The sequence below is a fragment of the Pteropus medius genome, unplaced genomic scaffold (genome assembly GCF_902729225.1).
Source record: "Pteropus medius unplaced genomic scaffold, Ma_sr-lr_union100, whole genome shotgun sequence".
NCBI lineage: Eukaryota > Metazoa > Chordata > Mammalia > Chiroptera > Pteropodidae > Pteropus > Pteropus medius.
The window spans coordinates 591,696-609,868 of record NW_024344378.1 but is presented as its reverse complement, the minus strand read 5'-3'; the positions used below and the strand labels follow the sequence as shown (position 1 = coordinate 609,868).

At 64.2% G+C, this 18,173-nt stretch overlaps 1 protein-coding gene across 1 annotated transcript in view; it reads left to right on the top strand.

Moving 5' to 3' along the window:
* Positions 1 to 18,173, top strand: part of ADARB2 (adenosine deaminase RNA specific B2 (inactive)) — a 238,624-nt gene that overhangs the window by 201,174 nt on the left and 19,277 nt on the right. Inside the window, exons 4-6 of the mRNA XM_039872412.1 lie at positions 542 to 656; positions 10,363 to 10,531; positions 12,565 to 12,600. Of these exons, the coding sequence (XP_039728346.1) occupies positions 542 to 656; positions 10,363 to 10,531; positions 12,565 to 12,600 (320 nt within the window). The remainder of the gene's footprint in view (positions 1 to 541; positions 657 to 10,362; positions 10,532 to 12,564; positions 12,601 to 18,173) is intronic.

Genomic DNA, 18,173 nt, shown 5'->3' with positions numbered 1-18,173 from the left:
ATATGAGTGTGTCTGTGCATTGTCTGTGTGTACACACGTGTGTGCAACTCTGCATATGAGTGTGTCTGTGCATGTGTCTGTGTGTACACACGTGTGTGCTTGGGCTCCTGTGCAGACATGTGGACGGAGGAAGGGGTGAGTGAGCCACAGGGAGCAGCTGAGCCGGCCAGCCCGTGGTCCGCGTGGGCACTCAGAGCTGGCTCAGTGGTACTGAGAGGGGGGAGCTGGCCGTCCGACGTGCGGGTCCCAGGCCCCCATGGGACAGCACTGTGCATGCTCCTCCAGGGGCGGGGAGGGAGGACACGGACGCACCCCTGCAAGGTCGTGCTCAGGCGCAGGCAGGCTCCCGCTGGCGATTCCTCAGAGTCAGGGCTCACAGTCCGTCCAGTATGACATCGGAGCCTCCCCGAGGCCTGGGGGCCAGGGGACAGTGCGTGTGTTGACATAGTGACCTGGGACACCACGCGTGGGGTCAGGGCTTTGAGGGGGCGGTGTGAGCGTCAGCGCGCAGTGTCAGAGGTCCGGTGCTGGTGTCTTGCAGGAATTCGCCGACTCCGTGTCGCAGCTGGTCACGCAGAAGTTCCGTGAGCTGACCACGGGCCTGGCGGCCGCACACGCCCACCACCGAGCCCTGGCCGGGATCGTCATGACCACAGGTAACGCCGCTCAGCCCCCTGCAGGGCTCCCGTCTCAGGAGAGGAGCCGGGGTCTGCTCGGTCGTGGGCACCAAAGGGTCCTCCCTTCCCTCCGAAGACACGGAAAGAAGAACGGCAGTGGGCGCAGAGGGGGCAGGGACAGGCGTGAGACCGGCACGGCGTGGTGGCCGTGGTGGTGCCCTCGGGCCTCCACGCGGCTCCGCGCACGAAGACAGGAGGGCGAGGGCCTGCCGGTCACCGGCCACCGCGCAAGCCCACCTCGCTGCCCGGCCCGGAACAGCCAGAGCCACAGCCAGGCCAGGCCAGGCCGCCGAGGAGCCGCTGTGGCTGGCAGCCAGGCCTCCGTCCTTCCCCCCACCCCGTGCGGGTCCTCCGGGTGCCCAGGAACGCCATCCCCGGGAGGACCCTGAGCCCTCCTGCGGAGGTGCAGGCCCCCGGGTCGCTTTCCCAGGAGACCAGAGGACCCTCTCCCTGTGGCCTGCCGCCTGCCCGGCTCAGGGACTGCGGTGCGTCTGGGGTCTGGGGAGGACAGGGCCCAACGGGAGCGTGGTGCCCATGTCGGAGCAGTGGCCACCTCCACAATCAGGCCGGGAGGACAGGCGGCAGCGTGTGACGGCCAGTCTGGTTGAAAACGTCCTGCCTCCAACCCACGCGTGATAAGCAACCATCGGGTTCTCTGAATTCAACCGTGTCTAGTTCTGGAGTCTGGCGTGAGCCGGCAGCCACCTGCTAGGGATCAGTTATCACAAAACTAACCGGCTTTGGGTTGTTTGAGTTCTACACGTTCTGCACGCGCAGGCGAAGTCTAAGACTAGAAAGGGGTCATCTGCCTGCTGTCCAAAGGTGTGTCTGTTAAAAATCAATGAAGATCAGGTGACTGGTCCACTCTCCCCGTCGCTGGAGACCCTGGAGCAGGCTCCGTCGGCACGACAGCTCGACCCTTCCGTTGAGTGCATCTTTTAACGTGGAAACCAGAGGCCTCTTCACGGTGTAATCTGGTGAGTGGGACGAGCTTACGAAATGCGTCGCAGGTGATGTCAGCTCATCAGGCCATGTTCTAGGCGGAAGATGACTGCTTCGTCGATGACACCGGCGTCCTCGGTGGCTCCCACCCACCTCTCCGCATGTGATGCATCTGCCCCTGTGGCGCGTGTACCCCCGTCTGGCCCCAGCGGGCTGAGTCACGTGCTCCACATGCCGGACACCATCCTGCACGCACCGGGGGCCGAGAGGAGGCTCAGCCCCACCGGACACGAGCACCAGGAGACCGTGACAGGTGCCACGGGTGGGGAGCTAGGGCTTAGGCTGGATCCCAGCTCCCTCGGCCACTAGAGATGTGGCCTCGGGCCACTTGGCGTCTCTAAGACTGGGGACAACACAAGTGCCTTCTGGGAGGGTCCTTCAGAGGTCAGACGCGCCCGTGAGCACACAGTGCTTGGGGGAACGCCAAGCCCCTACCAAGAGCCGCACGGGGCTGTCAGTAACTGTGCCCCGTCGAGGGCCACGGTTTACTGAGCATCGCCCCCCGGGTCCCAGGAGAACCACAGGGAGCCCAATAGACCAGGCGCCTGCCTGCGGAGTCCGCCGTCCCCAAGGGGACTGGGTCGTGAGGACAGAATAAACCCATGTGAAAGCGTGAGAGTGACGTGCAGGGTCACAGAAACAGGGTCCTGGCACGTTTTAAAATTTGGAGTGTCGCAGATTTTTCTGCCACAGATGCCAGGATAACGTAGTTCACGTGAGTTCGGCCTGACCCACGAGCGTGGGGCGGTGGGGGCGGGGGCACCAGCCCGTGTGTCCCCTCTCCCACGCGGTGCGTCCCCAGCCCCAGAGGCGTGCGTTCGGTGTGCTCTGGTGAGCGGCACTTCGGTGTTTGCCCAGCTCCAAGCTGTGAGGCCCCGATGGCTTTCTGCTTTTCCAGGAGACGCGAAGGCCTCCTTGGAAAACACGAGTCTTCCGAGGACTTGTGGGGAAAAGGCACATAAAAGCCAGTGAATACACTGCTTTATGTGCACGCGATTTATCTATCGAGCTAAATTTATGATGGGAAAGTGAGACTTTACAAGGTCAAGCTTCGCGAATCAGTCATCTATGGACATTGAAGAATAAATGGCTGAAATTTACTTTCCTGTTATAAAGAGCCGATTTAATAAACATGTTGATTTAAAAGAGATTAGGGAGAAATGTACAAAATTCCTAATAGAAATATTTTTAAATATTTATTTACTTAAAGTCGATGTGCCATTTCATCTTAACTCTAGTTTAGTTATTCAAGCAAATGCCTAAGAAACTCTGAGGCCGAGTGATGGGTCTTATTCCAGTCGCTACGTGTGTGTTACGACGTCACAAAATTAAGTATGTTTTGAAATAAAACGATGCCATCGCCCCTGCATTTTCTGGCGAGACGCCAATTTATCCACATGCGAAGCCCTTTTCATTTACGAGCCTCGGGCCATTTTATAGCCATTAAGGGAAATGTGGTAGCAAAAAAATGTGCTTTTATGAACAGCTTTTACTTTTATCAAAATAATGCCGTCCTATGGCAAAAACCTCACACAGGAGGGACCTTATGAGTGAAAAGCAGTGTTCCCCTGGCTTTCCCTGTGCCCTCGGGGACCAGCCACCTCTGGCCATTTTTAACCTCCGTTTTCGTGACTCTGAATACCATATTGGTTGTTCATTTCTGGATTTTCAATTCTAAATAGTTTCTACTGGCTCACGCCGTTAAAATCTGACACTTTCTTTTCATTACTGCGCCTATGACAGTTGTAATTTTAGGTGACGTTCGTGAACCTTTATTTCTTACACTGTCAAGTTCAGAGAGCACCCTCGCTTCCTGTTCGTAAAGAAGGTGTGAGCCATTCACTTACCCACACGTTTAAGCTGTTTGTGCATTTTTTTCCTCGTACGGTGTCTGATAAATTCCTCCCGTCATACATGTTTTTGTGGCATTTTCGATATTCTGAATGAACCCCGTCTTTGCATTTCCTTTCTTATTTTTAAGGCACCCTGAGTCCCCTCTGCCCCCCCATCACTGACCCCGTTCATTAATTTTCAGTCATCGTCTTTCACTCTGCTTACATTTTTGTCCGGACGTCCTCACTTGTGAATGAAATGTCACACTGATCGTCTCAGGCCCTGGGCACATTCTCCAGTAAGCTCTCACCCAAACATTAAGGCCGCCTGGCCCGCGTCCCAGTCAACCAGCAGCGTGACCTCGAGGGGGAGGCCAGAGCTGGGGGCTGGTGAGGGACCCCCTAGTGCCCATGAGGTAAACGTCCCCTCAGACCCCTGACCTCGGTTCCTCCCGCGTGAAACCCCGCTGTTCCCCCAAGAGACACTGCCAGCCCGGTCCTCCCCAGGAGCAGCTCAGCGTCCGCCCAGTGCACGGCGGCGGCTTGCGGAGGCCCATTACTTTGGAGGAAAATTATTTACACCAGCCCAGGGCAAGGAGATGAGCAGGACGCAGGAGCTGGACACCAAGCCCTGGACAGAAGCTCACGCCAGCGAAGGGGGTAAATGACCACGTGACTTCGAGGAGCCAATCCGCATCACTGCCGCGTGGAGACAGAGCCGTGACGCTGATGACGTGTCCACGGATGCCTGGGGGCCGGCCCCTTGTGTGGGAAGGAGTGGGATGGCGGTCCTTGGTTCGCAGTGACGTTTAGACCACACAGCGCAGGACAGATGCCACTGGGACCCTGTGTCGCGTGGACGCCCACTGCTGGCCCAGCCCGCCCGACTGGGAGTCGAGAACGGGATAATTCACGAGATGGCTTTAGAAGGCCCCTGGCAAGAGCCGGGGAAGGGGGCTGTCACCTGTGCTGAGCACTGGGGAGAGCGTGCCTAGGCCGCTCCGCCCGCCTGAGGAAGGACGAGTCGGGGAGGGAGGCTGGGGCAGGGGGACAGCAGGGCGGTGGGGGGCATCTGGCCACACCAGCGCCTGCCACTGCCGCTGGCTGTTAGCCAGAATCCAACTCACCCACCAGCCGGTCAGCGGCCGTCTGAGCCCAGAGCAACTCGCGCAGAGGAGGGAACAGGACGCAGCGCAGAGCCGACAGAGGGGCCCGCGGGAGGCCGCGGGGTGCCGGCCCCGCACTGTGTGTGGGCTCCTCACACCCGCCGTTTCTGGCTTTCGCTCAGCCAGGTGTCCTGCGGGCCATGCTGCTTGTCACTCACATCAGCCATCGCTCATGTGTCCCTCTGATCTAAAGAAATGAGCCCCCAACGGGCCAAGTGCCGGCTCGGCCAGTCCGCACGGGAGCGTGAACCATGCCAGCCCAGTAACCGCTGACCGCTGACCACCCCCTCCCTCCCCCATGGCCCTTCCTTGGGGAGTTGCAGCGGACCCTCACAACACTGGAGTTTGGGGACATGGCTGGCACCTCTCGTAAGCCAGCCCCGCCACGCCGCATCTCTAAAGAGTGCCTGCGCCTCCCCGCAGTGCAGCGTTCTGGGGGTGTCCGCCAGGACGCCCGAGTGTGAGGACTAGGCCCCCGCGTGGTTCGTCCCACATGCTGGGCCCCAGGGGAACTGCTCAGGTCACCCTGCTGGTTTCGGGGCTGCGTCTCCTGATCCCCCCGTCTGTCCTCACGGCCGCTGGCCCGCGTGGGCCCCCTGGGGGCGTGAGCAGAGCCAGCGAGGGAGGGGGCGGGCCGTGCTCGGGGAGCCGCACGCTGCCGTCTGGGGCCCTGTTCCAGCCCAGCTCCCGCATCGGTGCCCGACACGGAGCGGTTGCTGCGTCCTCAGCTCTGACCCGCGCGGGGAGAGCGGGAAGGTCCGCGAGGGGAGCGAAGAGGGCCGCGGGGGCTCCGCCCAGCCCCAGCCCCCAACGTTAAGCGGGGGCAGGTCGAGTTGATTTCTTAGGGAATGTGCATCAGACACGTGTTGTCACGCAGTCAACCCGCGGCTGAGCGGTGACTGAGCTGCCCGCGCGGGCCCCGCGTCCTCAGCTCCCGCTGGGGCTCGGCGCGTGCCGCTCGCTGCGTCACGGGTGGCCCGCGGAGCCCGGGACACCCCGCCGGAGCCCGGGACACCCCGCCACACCGCCGGCTTGGGGAGCTCGGCCGGTCGGTCTCGGCGCTGCCTCTGGGCTGTGCGTCCCGTGCGGACTCGCCCGCGCCCAGCGTCCCTCCATCCCCGCCGGGCCACGAGGGGACCTCGTCCGCAGAACGAGCTGGCCGGTTTCGGTTTCGGCTTCCAGACGGTTGCGCTGCGTTGCATCAGCTCCAGGCGCGGAGCGCAGTGCTGGACGGTGACGCCATCTGTGCGGTGACGCCCCGCGGGCCCCGGACCCCCCTGGCCGGCAGAAGCCCCCGGAAACGCTCCTCCGAGGCCGAGTCTCAGGCGTCTCCCCAGAGGTTCACATCGAGCGTCCTGGGGCTTCGCGCCGGCCGGGGCCGCTGTCACGTCCGCGCTTTTGACGGTGTCCGAAGGCCCTTCTGTGAGGGGCGCGGAGGAGAAAGAGCCACCAGCCGGCTCCATGCCCTCCGGGCCGGGGGCGGGATTCGGTGCCGGTGCCGGCAGACGGGGGACGGGCTGGAGTTGGGGGGCCGGGAGGGGACGCGGGCGGCCCGGGTCCCCCCACAGCCCTGGCGTCGCACGCTGTGCACACACCCACTGCCCACGTGGGCTCCCGCGCGCCCAGCCATCCAGGGACCGCGCCCCGCGCACGAGCTGGCCCTTCGGGGACCTGCCAACGCCGTCTCCGTGTGTCAGGTGCCCACAGGGTCACCCCAACTTCTCCTGGCACCCCATCCCCTCAAGAGGCGTCCGCCAGCCAGCCGTGGCCCACGCCGCCCTGGGCACCGCTCTCCGGCGCGCTGCCTCCTCCCCGCCGTCGGCTCGGTGACGAAAGGGACTTGGGGTTTCCCGGTTCTGCGCCCCCCGCAGCAGTGAGGTGCTCGACGCACGTCGACGGAAGGAACAGGCGTGAGAGGCGCCCTGAGGCCCGGCAGGAGCACGCGCGAGACTCACTGCGGGCCTCGGCCGCGCAGGCGGGTCAGGGCTGTGGGCGGATTCGCGTTTTCGACGTTCTCGAAGGTGCTGTCGGCTGCTGCAGACAGGTCTCCGTTCTCACGCGACCAGCACGGGCTCCGCGGGGGCGTAAGCGAGGAAAGAGCAGGTGGCTTCTCATGTCACTGCAGCACGTGTGACCGGGGGTCGAGGTGTGTGCAGAACTAACGGCTAAAATGGTGGCTCCTCTGTGACACTCGGAAAGGCCCACGCTAAACGCGTGACACGGTTTTCCTGACCCTCCAGAACTCGGGAGCACCAGCTTTATCCCCATTTCCCTAAGGACACAGTGGGGCGCTCACTTGACCGCAGACTCATGCCTGTGCGGGTCAGAGCCCGCCCACCTCCTGGCCCGAGGCCCGTAGCACAAGCATCGTCACTCACAGGACAACACGTGACACTCTTACACGTGACATGCTGTCCTGCTAACCCCACGCATCTGCAGGATGTAGAGGCTGGAGCCGCTGGGGACCGGTGCTGTGCTCCGGGTGTGGGGACGGCCACCGCCCGGGGCCCTCGCTGGGCCCTCGCTGGGTCCGGGGGAGAATGCTCCCCTCGGCCTTTGTCCAGTGGGTCCCCAGGGACCAGTGCGCCTTCCAAGCCGCTCAAGTTCAGTGGACACAGGGCATTCAGAGAATGGGAACAGAAGCACGCGGGGGAGAAGCGGCTTTGCAGGAAGAGGCTGAGGCTGCGTGGAGTTGGGGTGCGGAGCAGGGCTCCCCAACCCCCAAGCTGCGCTGCGCTCCCCACACTCACCTCCCCACAACCGTCGCCGTGGCTTGTCGCAGAGTTGGGGTCGCGCCGTGCGGGGCCTCGCACTCGGTGGCAGGCGCTCGTCCCTCCGTGTCTGCACGGGCGCTGGCTCACGACTCTCTCACGAGCGCGGTCCCCCCATCCGGATGGGCCGTGGTGTGTCCGTCCACGCTGACCGCGGGTGCCTCGGCCGCGCCCCGGTCCTGCTGACAGCGAGCAGAGCCTCCGTCAGCTCCACGTGCCCGTGACCCACGGGGACTCGCCCTGGCATGTGGCATGCAGCAGAGGAGGTGGCGCTCTCTCTCCGGGTGGCCTTCCTGTTGCCCCGGTGTCGGGGTCTGTGCCCCAGGGTGACACATTGGTCCCCAACCGCACTGAACCCCAAATTCGGGTCAGCTTCCGGCCCCTCTGCTTCATTCCGCTTCTCGATGTCGTGCGTCAGCTCACGGTGTCCTCGGCTGGTGTCCCGGCTTCAGTCCCCGTCTGCAGAGTCTCCTGGGCGGCCGCTAGAATCAGCTTCTATGGTTTAGAAATAACAACACCGCGCTTCTGAGGCAGGTCGTCTAGGTCAGAAACAAACCCTCCCACTGTCTCTGCGGGCGCTGGTCCCCGCGTCCGTCACCTCAAGCAGAGGCAGGACAGGACGGCGAACCCAGGAGCGCGGCTCGTGCCGTCCGCGCCGGCCTCTCAGTGTCCGCCGGGCGCGTGTCACCGTCTCGTCTTGGGTCTCGCTCGCTTCCTGAACCTGCGCCTCCTACGTTCGCTGCTTCCGTGAGCCGCCCGGTCCCCCTGCCGCGCCTCACTGTGCCCGCGTGCGACGCAGCAGCCGCGGGGCCTGTGCAGGGGCCGCACCCTGGCGCCTTGTCCGTGCATGTCCCGCGGTGTCTCTCCTGGGTCCTCCGGAGGCTACGCGACCCCAGCGTGTCACACGGCGACTGTCCCCCCGCGCCTCAGCGGGTGTCAGCGTGCGCACCCCTCTGTGTGACGTGCGTGTGCGCACGCACGCGTATCACACTGGAAGGTCCCATCCCGTCTGTTTACGCGGTTGTTCTGAAAAGCCGTTTTGGGGTTTCGTCAGGCCCCTTCTCCGTGTGTGGTCGTAACCGCGTTTTTGCATTGCGGGGTCATCGACGCTGGTTCTCGGGCTGCTGCTGGGACGTCACCGGACGGCTGCGTGTCGGAAAGCTAGAAATTGTCACCGGTGTCACTTCCCGTCACGCTGAACACCTGCCTTAACCAAGCTGGGACCTGCAGAGCGATGTCTCCTCACAGTGGTTCCTCACTGGCCACTCGTCGGCGTCACTCGGTGGCCGTTGTGGTTAGATGCAGCTCTGTGGTGGGGTCCTGTGGACCCATGACTCTCGGGTCCTCCTCCGGGGACACCGGCTGTCGGGGAGGGGACGGCCCTACCCAGGATGGGCAGGTGGCTGGGCCGCGGCAGCATCACGGTCAGTCCGGGGAGAAACCACACGGGGGCGCTGTGTGCTGGCTCCGCCTGTCCTAAAGCTGCGACGTCACGATCCATGAGTGTCCACCACTTCCTGAGAGCTGTGGGGCTGGGCTCGGCAGGGGGGTCAGTGACAGCTGCCTGGCCAGGGCCCCGTAGTTCCCAGGGCCGCAGAGGTGGACAGCGAGGAAGGAGGGACCTGGGCACAGCGCGGGCTGCACAGCGCTCGTCCCTCCACCGGGCGGTCTGGCCTTTGGCACACGAGTCCCACAGGACCAAGCGACACACCAAGCGAAGGCCAAGGGCCTCGAGGAGCCCGTTCTCCGCCTGGCCGTGTGCCGGCCTCGGCCTCCCCGTTCCTCTCTGCTCTGCGTCCCCCGCAGCAGCCACATCGCCCCACCCTCGGGCCGGGAACCCAGGTTCAGAGAGCGTCAGAAAGTTGCCCCATCCAGGACTGAGCCCGCGATCCCAGCATCACACACGGTGACAGTGCCACACGGTGCTGCTGGCAGCAGGCGTGACGGCCACTTCCTCGTCCTCGCTCAAAGCCGTGAGCGGGGTGCGGGGCCCGGCACGGCCGTGACCCCGCGGGCAGGCGAGAAGCTACTGTGCCCCACGGGGCTGCAGGGACCACAGGGCCGGGGAGGGCGGCGGCCTCGTCACCACGTCGCCCCGCGGCTTATCCTCCTCCGCCTGTGGCTCTTCAGGGGAGTCCGGAAGCTGTGGGCTGAATCAGAGGATGCGGCTGTTGGTGACACGCACCCTGACCCCCCGGCACCCGAGCCTCGACTGCCCCGCAGAGGCCGGCCCCGGCCAGGCGAAGCCCCGGGAGGGGGAAGCAGTGGCCGTGAGCAGGAGCTCTGGTCAGCCGTGCATTTGGGCGCCTGCGCACCTAGTCTGTCTCGTCACCGGGTCCCGTGGCCCTGCGGGACAGCGGGCTCCACCCAGAGGTGCGGGGAGCACAGGACCGACGGCAGGTCTGGAGTCTGCACAGGAGCCCTCCTGGGCCCCGGGGCCTCGAGCAACGCCATGGCCAGGGCCGGCGCTGGTCTCAGAGTCGGGCCTGTCACGGGCACGACACGCTCCCATCGGCGAACCTTCCGATTAATTCTCAGCCCGTGGGGCCAGGGGCTGGCGGCCGGGCTCCTGGGTTCTGTCTGGGTAACAGGGCCCACCGGCTTACTGCCCGTCCAGGCCGGAGGTGGCGGGGCCCTGTGAGGCTTGTTGGCGGCAGGCCACCTGTCCCCACCTCGCAGGACCCTGCACAGACGTGCCGTGAGGTGGAGACGCCGGGCACCCCACCGATCCGGTCTGGGAACCAGCACTCCCGCTGGCGTGTCACCCTGAAACAAGGTGGCACCTGCCGTGGCCCCCCGAAGCCCCGCGGCCCGTGTGGGCATGGCGGCTCGCGGCGCGGGCACCACAGAGGCGGTGGGGGCGGACGTGGCCCCACGGGCAGACGCGGTGCGCTGACGCTCCCTCTGCCCGCAGGCCTGGACGTCAGGCAGGCCCAGGTGGTCGTCCTGTCCTCGGGGACCAAGTGCATCAGCGGCGAGCACATCAACGACCAGGGGCTGGTGGTCAACGACTGCCACGCGGAGGTCGTGGCCCGCAGGGCGCTGCTTCACTTCCTGTACGCGCAGCTGGAGCTGCACCTCAGGTGAGCGGCCGGGCGCACTCGGGGGGCGACCCTCGCCCGTCGTGTTGTCCCCATCTCTTCTGGCGCACGGGCCAGCCAAGCTGCCATCCCAGACCCGCCCTCACGATGCTCAGGCCTCTGAGTGACCGCGGCCTGCAGGGCGCATGTGAGCTGCCCCCCCCCACACACACACGCACACACACCTGTCACACGCCCTCTCCATGCAATGACATCTCCTATAAAACGTTTAGGTGTCGGCTCAGGCTGCTGTGCCAGACGCCACAGCCTGGGGGCTCGGCCACTGACGGTCGCAGTCTGGAGGCTGCAAGTCCAAGGTCAGGGCCCCGGCAGACTCACCGTCTAATGAGGCTCCACCTCCTGGTTCAGTGCAGAGGCTTCTCTTGTGCCCTCACTTGGTGGGGGACGAGGGACGCTGGTCCCATCAGGGGCTCCAGCCTCCTGACCTCGTCACCTCCCCGAGGCTCCACCACACTGGGGTCAGGGCTTTGACACGTGAACTTGGGGACAAACGTTCGGCCCACAGCAAGGGCGTCGCTAAGGGGCAGGGTCTCCCATCGACGGGGCCCATGTAAAGGTGCAGGTAGTGGTCAGTGCTCACACCACGAGGCCCGGCCGTCGGGCGGCCAGTCAGAGGGGGTGGGGCCACAGCTGCCCCGTGCTCCCCATGCCACCCACTGTCACTCATGCTGTTTTCCGTCCCAACTCACACTCCAAGTGCCACAGACGGGAGGTGACAGGGCTGCAGGGGGGACGCAGAGCGGCCGCCCCTGCCTGTGGGTCCAGGTGCCGGCTGTTCCACCACCAGCGCAGCCGCTCACCCTGAGCCTCGGGTTCAAACGGAAGGGGACCACAGACGACCCGGCTTCTCCGGGACACGGGCCACGCACCCCGAAGCACAGAAGGGCCGAGGGAGCTGAGCGGGGACGGTGCTGTTACCTGGACAACAGCACGACAGAGCTAGTGACAGCCACGCCTCCGTCCCGCTCTGACGGACCCGGGCCCACTCCAGAGGGGACTCTCCCCAGGCTCAGCGGGACCCGCGGGGAAGGGGGGCTGCGTGCCCCCGCGCACATCTGTGTCCCCGTCTGAGAATTCCTCACGAGGACGCTGCGCACAGCGAGCACGCTTCTGCAGGCCCCCTCTGAGGCGCTGGGCTGCGAGGCCACTGGCCCTCCACATCCCTCCACGTCCCTTCCCCAGACCTTGTCCCACACCAGCCACGGGGCTCAAATGTCACCAAACCCGCCCAGGCCAGCCTGCATGCCTGCAGCCGGCAGCTCCCTGAGCGTCTGAAACCCGGGCAGGTTTCCCGGCCGCCGCCCTCACAGCCCACAGCCCGGACACACCCCAGCTCCCGACCCTGACCCCCGGCACCGCGACTGGCGTGGCCGCGATGGCTCTGGGCGCTGGAGAGCCGGCCCACGTGCTGGGCGCCTGCGGGCCGCGGCCGAGCCCTGCCCTGTCCAAGTCCCTTCTCCCCTTTGATAAAGAAACGGTTGCCTGTGGAGGCCGTGAAGCCCACGGTGCCCGCGAGTCGGTGCCCAGAGGGTGACAGCTTTGTAAAGACACGGGTGACAGCTTTATAAACACACGGATCCGGCTCCACACGGGCTGAGAAATGGACTCAGGACAGATCAGCCCGAACGTGACCACTGGGAAGGGTGATGAGGACAGGGTCCTGCCGTGGTTTAGCTTTCGCGTGGTTTACCCGTTCCGGCGGTTTCCGAGCAGCGGCCGGGACGGGACCGGGACAGGGACGGGACGGACGGACGGGACGGACGGACGGGACGGGACAGGGACGGACGGATGGACGGGATGGGACGCAGGACGGACGGGACGGACGGGACGGACGGACGGGACGGACGGACGGGATGGACGGATCGGACGGACGGGACGGGACGGGACGGGACGGGATGGGACGAGGACGGACGGGACGGGACGGGACGGAACGGACGGGACGGACGGGACGGCAGAGTGAAAGCCCTGGCGCAGGCCACAGGCAGTGACCGATCAAGCGGCCCTTTCCGCCTCAGCCAGCGTCGGGGACCCGGAGCGCCCATATTCGAAAGGTGGCGTTGAGGGAAGGGAGGCGTCAAGCTCGGCATCTCTCACACGCTGTTCCACCTGTACGTGAGCACGCCCTGCGGTGACGCGATGCCTGAATCCTCGCCCTACGCAAGACGTTGATGAAGATGCCGCGCCCACCCCCCACCTGGGACGCGGTCCCAGGCCGCCTGTGCCGACCAGGCGTGGTGCGCCGGGCCTCGGGCGCTGGGCGCGAAGGCGTCTGCGTCCCCCGTCATCGTCCCTCCAGGATCTCACTGAGCCCAGGTCACAGAGCTGGATGGCCCGAGACTCAAAACGAGCTCTGGTTGCCAGTTCCCGCTGCACTGTGAGGAGTCCGAAGCCCCCACCCTGGCTGGGGGACGGGGACCAGGTGACACGGCGCACTCAGCCTGCTCCATTTGCCTCCGTGGCGTCTATGCTGGGGATAAAAGCCAGGTTTTAACTTGGCCGGTGACGGGTGACCCCAGACGAAGGCGCGTCCCCAGGGCAGCCGGCGTCACCCACAGAGTTCCGCGCTGAACCCACGTGCGAGGGGTTTGTCAGGGCAGGTGCGCAGAGCCAGGCGCCTCCGCCACCGCGGGGAGGTGACGCTGCAGGCTGCAGGTCACGGTGGGGTCCCCCGGGCAGATCTGTCGGCATCGCCATCGGACACGGGAAGCACTGGGGCTGCTCCTGGCGCCCCCGAGCATGTTACACGTGTCGTGCATACGTGTGCACACACACGCAGCTTCCCAGAAGTCGCACGGGGCCGCCCTCCTGAGGCAGGCCATGCCGCTAAGTGTGTGCGTGTGACAAGGGGCTAGTCCTAGTGAGTGGGGGGCAGTCCAGGTGCCGGCTGTGCTCGTGGGAGCCTGCGGCAGACGCTCCTAGGCAGGACAGTCTCTAAGATGTGCCCTGGTCTCTGCCCTTCCATGGGAGGCCAGTCTGCGTGTGGCCACCACAGGAGGAAGGCAAGCGTCCGCCGCGTGCCCACCTGGACAGGGTGCAGAAGCCACATGGTTTCGGTCCCGCAGCCACTCAGCGGCTCCTCTGGCCCTGGACTGCGTGCCGCTCCACAGAGACGCAGTCCGCTTCCTGACACCGACCTCCGGCGTGGCTCCCCTTGGGACAGGGCTGAGGGTCCCCATGACGGGGTTCCAAGCTGCGTCTGCATTAGTCTCCGTCCGCTCGGGCTGCTGTGACGGACACCACAGGTGGGGCTCGCAAACAGCGGGCACGCACCCCTCACAGGCCGGAGCTGGAGGCCGGGGCCAAGGCCCCAGCAACTCCACGTCCGGGGAGGGGCCGCCTCCCAGCTCGCCGAGGGCTCTTCTCCTGCGAGCTCAGAGGGTGGGCGGGATGGGGGCGGCTCACTGGGTCTCTGGATACGGACGCTGGTCCCATCAGGGGCTCCGGCGTCATGTCCTTGTCACCTCCCAAGACTCCTCCTCCCGACACCACCACACGGGATCAGGACATGCGAGTATGGGAGACACAGACCTCCATCCCCACCACGCCCTACGGAGGGCAAATGGGGAATCGAGTGTGAGAATCAAGAATGGGAGCTAGTAAGCCCCGGGGCCCCCGGGGTGCTGGCCCAGGGCTGAGGGGCCGGGCGGGCCTGCAGGCCAGGCAGGGCGTCACTGCCACACTGTCCCAGAAAGAGAGGGAACAGCCCAGGCTACAGCGTGTCTCCTGCAATGTCCATCAGGCTAGACCCACGTGACCTGGACCCCACACACATGGCCCTGACCCCACACACGTGACCCCGAGCTCACATACATGACATTAACCCTACACGTGACCCCAACCACACATGTGTCCCCGACACCACACACAGCTGTGAACGTGCTCCATGTAGCTCCTAGAATTCTCTTTCCATTTCTCTCAAAGGATTTGGCATCACGAGGACCCAGCCTGGGGCCCCCCGGTTCTGAGGACCCTCACACACGTGGGGCCTAATTCATCCAGCCTCCTCCTGGCGGGCACCCCAGTCACACCTGAGCCTTTAGGTGTCTGCAGGGACAGTCCTGGCTCATCGCCCCAGCACCCCTCATCCTCGGCCTCCCCACCCTGACAGGGTGCGAAGCTGCTGGGCTAGAAAAGCAAACAGACGTGTCCTCAGATGCACCCCTGGCCCACCTGCAGGCACAGAGAGGCTTGTTGCCTCCGAGGGGCCCCCTTGGCCAGCACGTCGCACGACCGTCCACTGAGAGCCCCAGGCGGCCCCACCTCGCCCGTGCACTAGGCCAGGAAAGCCCGACCCCACCGTCCCCTGCTCAGAAGAGCCTCTCAGACTGTCATCAGCCTCCCCCGCCCAAGGGAGGCACGGCCTGGAAACCAGGCCCCCTGACACCAAGGGGGCTGGGCGCTGGCGCATGCACGTGTGTCGCCCCTGCTCTTCCCAGGGGGCTGGACAGCCCTGCCACAGCGGCACAGGGGTCTCTGCCCAGGGGACAGCCAGTCCACCTCCTGCAAGTTCGCCCCGCAGAGAGCAGCCCCGCCCCCACTTGGGGTCCAGGCTCCTCGGTGCGGCCCAGGGCACATGGCCTGAAGGTCATGGCGATGCCGTGTCCACAGACACAGAGCACAGAGAGCCGTCGTCCCTGGGGCCACCGTCGGCCTGACGAGCTGGTCACAGCTGCGAGAAGGTGCAGCACTGGTGCCCGAGGCCACCCACGTCCTGGCCTCTCCAGAGGCTGGCCTGCATGGTCCCTGTCACGTGCCCTCATCTGGTCTGCAAGGACCGGCTGGACGTCCCCGCACGGCCACAGCGTGCGGCCCCCTCACCTGCAGCTGTGCCAGACTCTGCTCCCCATTCCCTCTCTGTCACACACGTGTGTAAGTACATGTGTGTGCACAGCATACATAAGCACACATGCACAAGTGCGTGCACATGCAAAAGCACACAGACGTGTGAGAACACAAACGTGTGCACATGTGCATAAGAACACGCACACGGTACACGCCTACATATGCGTGCGCACATACGACAGGTGTCTGGCGCACCAGACGTGCCGACACAGATACCACTGAGTCTGAGACGCTCCGAGCAGAGTTGCCCAGATCATCCCTTCCTGTAAGGAGCGGGGACACAGAGCGTGTGCAGTGAGGGGGCCCTGCCGGAGGCCTGGCCGGCCAGTGAAGCCGTAGCACATGTGGAGGGTGTGTATCTGAGCACACGCCTGGCTCCTGCCGGCCGCCAGCAACAGCACCGTCCCCCAGGGCCACCTGGCAGCAGTTGTCACCTCACCAATTACCCCACCCCACCACCCCCACCCCCGGGCCAGGCAGGCTCGAGGCCGCTGGGCCTGCATCTACAAAGCAGCACAGAGCCCTGCTGTGACCCAGCCACCCCCTCAAGTGCCTGTGTCTCAAGAAATTTTGAATTCCCTGTGTTTTTTGCTCAAAAGCATTCACGTGGATGGACGTAAACCCTCCCTCCCTGGATTCTGAAAATAGAATCCATACCTGCCAGCCCGAGGCGTCTGGGAGGCGCTTGGCACCTGCTGGGTTGTCCCCGCCCTGCTTGTCTGTTAGGACCACCAGGGGGGTTTCTGCCCCTGCGGGTCCCACTGCCTGCACCTCCCCCAGGATTCCGGAGCCTTCGGTGGGGTGGGTCCCAGGACCAGCACTTTTAAATGTTCTCCCACAGTCTGAGGGTCAGCTATGTTTCGGGCCCCCAGACTCAAGGCCTCTCACTGTCCCCTGCCCCGACCAGGTGTGCATCACCCACCGGCAGGGTGGGGGGTGTCCGCACAGGGACAAGTGGACGGCAGGCGGGCAAACGTGGCTCTTACTGGCGAGGATGGAGCCGCTGCAGCCACAGGCTCTGCAGACGGAGGTCCTGGCTTCACCCACTCGGAGTGACTCGTGGAGGCGGCTATGCCCTGAGTAGCTCTGAGTCACCGGGCCAGACATGAGCCCATGCTGCTGAGAAGCTGCTCGCACGGAGCGATGGGCGCTCCGGGCCCTCGCTGTGGCCGGGCTCCTGTAGGACAGCGGGGTCCTCCTGCCACCTACCGACACCCACAACGCAAAGTCCTCTTTCTCGGCCGGTTCTCGAGCAGCCAGGCAAATTCAGTCCCTAGTGCCGTTTCCCAAGGATTTAAGATCTCATCAAGATCTCCGCCGGACGGCGGGAGGAGCATGGTTACGTCGTGACGCGTGCGCAGGGGCTCACCGCCCAGCGTGTCCGCGTCCATCTGCTGTCCATTTGGGCCATTCAGTAGGTAAACCCAAATCCCACAGGAAGTCGGGGAACCTAAAACGCCCTTCCCGAGGCCCCCGTCCTCGGACCTGCCCGCTGAGTGACGGAAGCATGTGATGTGTGATCACGTCCATGCATCGCAGCATCAGTTAATTTAAACGGCCTCCTAATTCACCACCGTCACCATCACCGTCTTCATCCAGTACAACCAAGGACGCCCACGTGACCACGTGACCGAGACTGTACACGTCATTATTACGACGGCTTCTGGGATATGCCTTTCAAAGGCGCCTTGAAAATTAAAAGTTTACTTGGTGTTTCAAAACATTCTCTCCTTCCTATTCCTCTTCCCTGACCCGGCCCTCCTCCGCCCCACGGCCTTGCAGTGACCACGTGCCACTTTCTAGATCAGTCTCGGCTTCCGGGGGGACTTCTTCGACTGCCATCGATCTCCATCTCCTTCTGATTCTCTCCTAAAAATAAAACGTTCACTTGAACAATTTCCTAAAGCGTTTCGCCACCCTCACGTTCTCTGGACATCAGTCTCCAAGGTAAGGCGTTCAGAGTCCTGAGCGCTGATGAAGTCTGATGCCTCGGGCCGTCCGAGCGTGATCGGAACCTCTCCTGGACCTGGGAGAGCGCACGTGCACGCGGCAGGCAGGAGCGGCCCGTTGCACTTCTCCACCGAGGGCACACTGGGAGCGCACCGCAGATGATTCAAGCCCCGCTCCCCGCAGGTTCCGGTCCGACCGGCATTTTGTTCTGCTTGAAATGGCATCTCCGCCTCCCTCCTGCCACTTGCAATTAGACAAGAAGGAGCCAGGGAAGGCAGCCTGAGAGCCAACGCCTCCAAAAATAAACACTTCTCAGGAGCCTCTTGTGCACCTGGCTCTTCAGGAAAAATTAACCCACCTGAAAACTGTGGGGTAGCTCCTCGAGACCAGTCGTTAGGTCAAGCCAGGCCTCCCTGCCGCCGCGGCCTCACCGACTGTCAAGCCCGCTTCATGGGAAGTTAGCTGTGCAGAGCAGTGGGGAAGAGTTTAGAAAAGCCTCACACTGTTATAGCAACTGTCAAGGTCTGGAAAGTGACGCAGTGGTTGAAGCACTGAGAGGTGGACCCTACAGTCACCAGGAAGAGAGGGACAGCAAGTGCCATACCCCCCGAGGAGACACTGCCCACACATGAGGCAGGTCCCCAACATGTAGGAAACCACAGAAGAGGTAGGCTGTGCTGGCCCTCCGACCCCCAACGCTGCTGGCCCCTGGGAATCAGCGTGACGAAGACCCCGCCTGGACAGTATAAAGTCAGACCGAGCCAAAGTGTGCCTCGAGTGTTTTCCAGTTACTCAAACTATCTTATGTTCCACCTGTCACCACCACCATCAC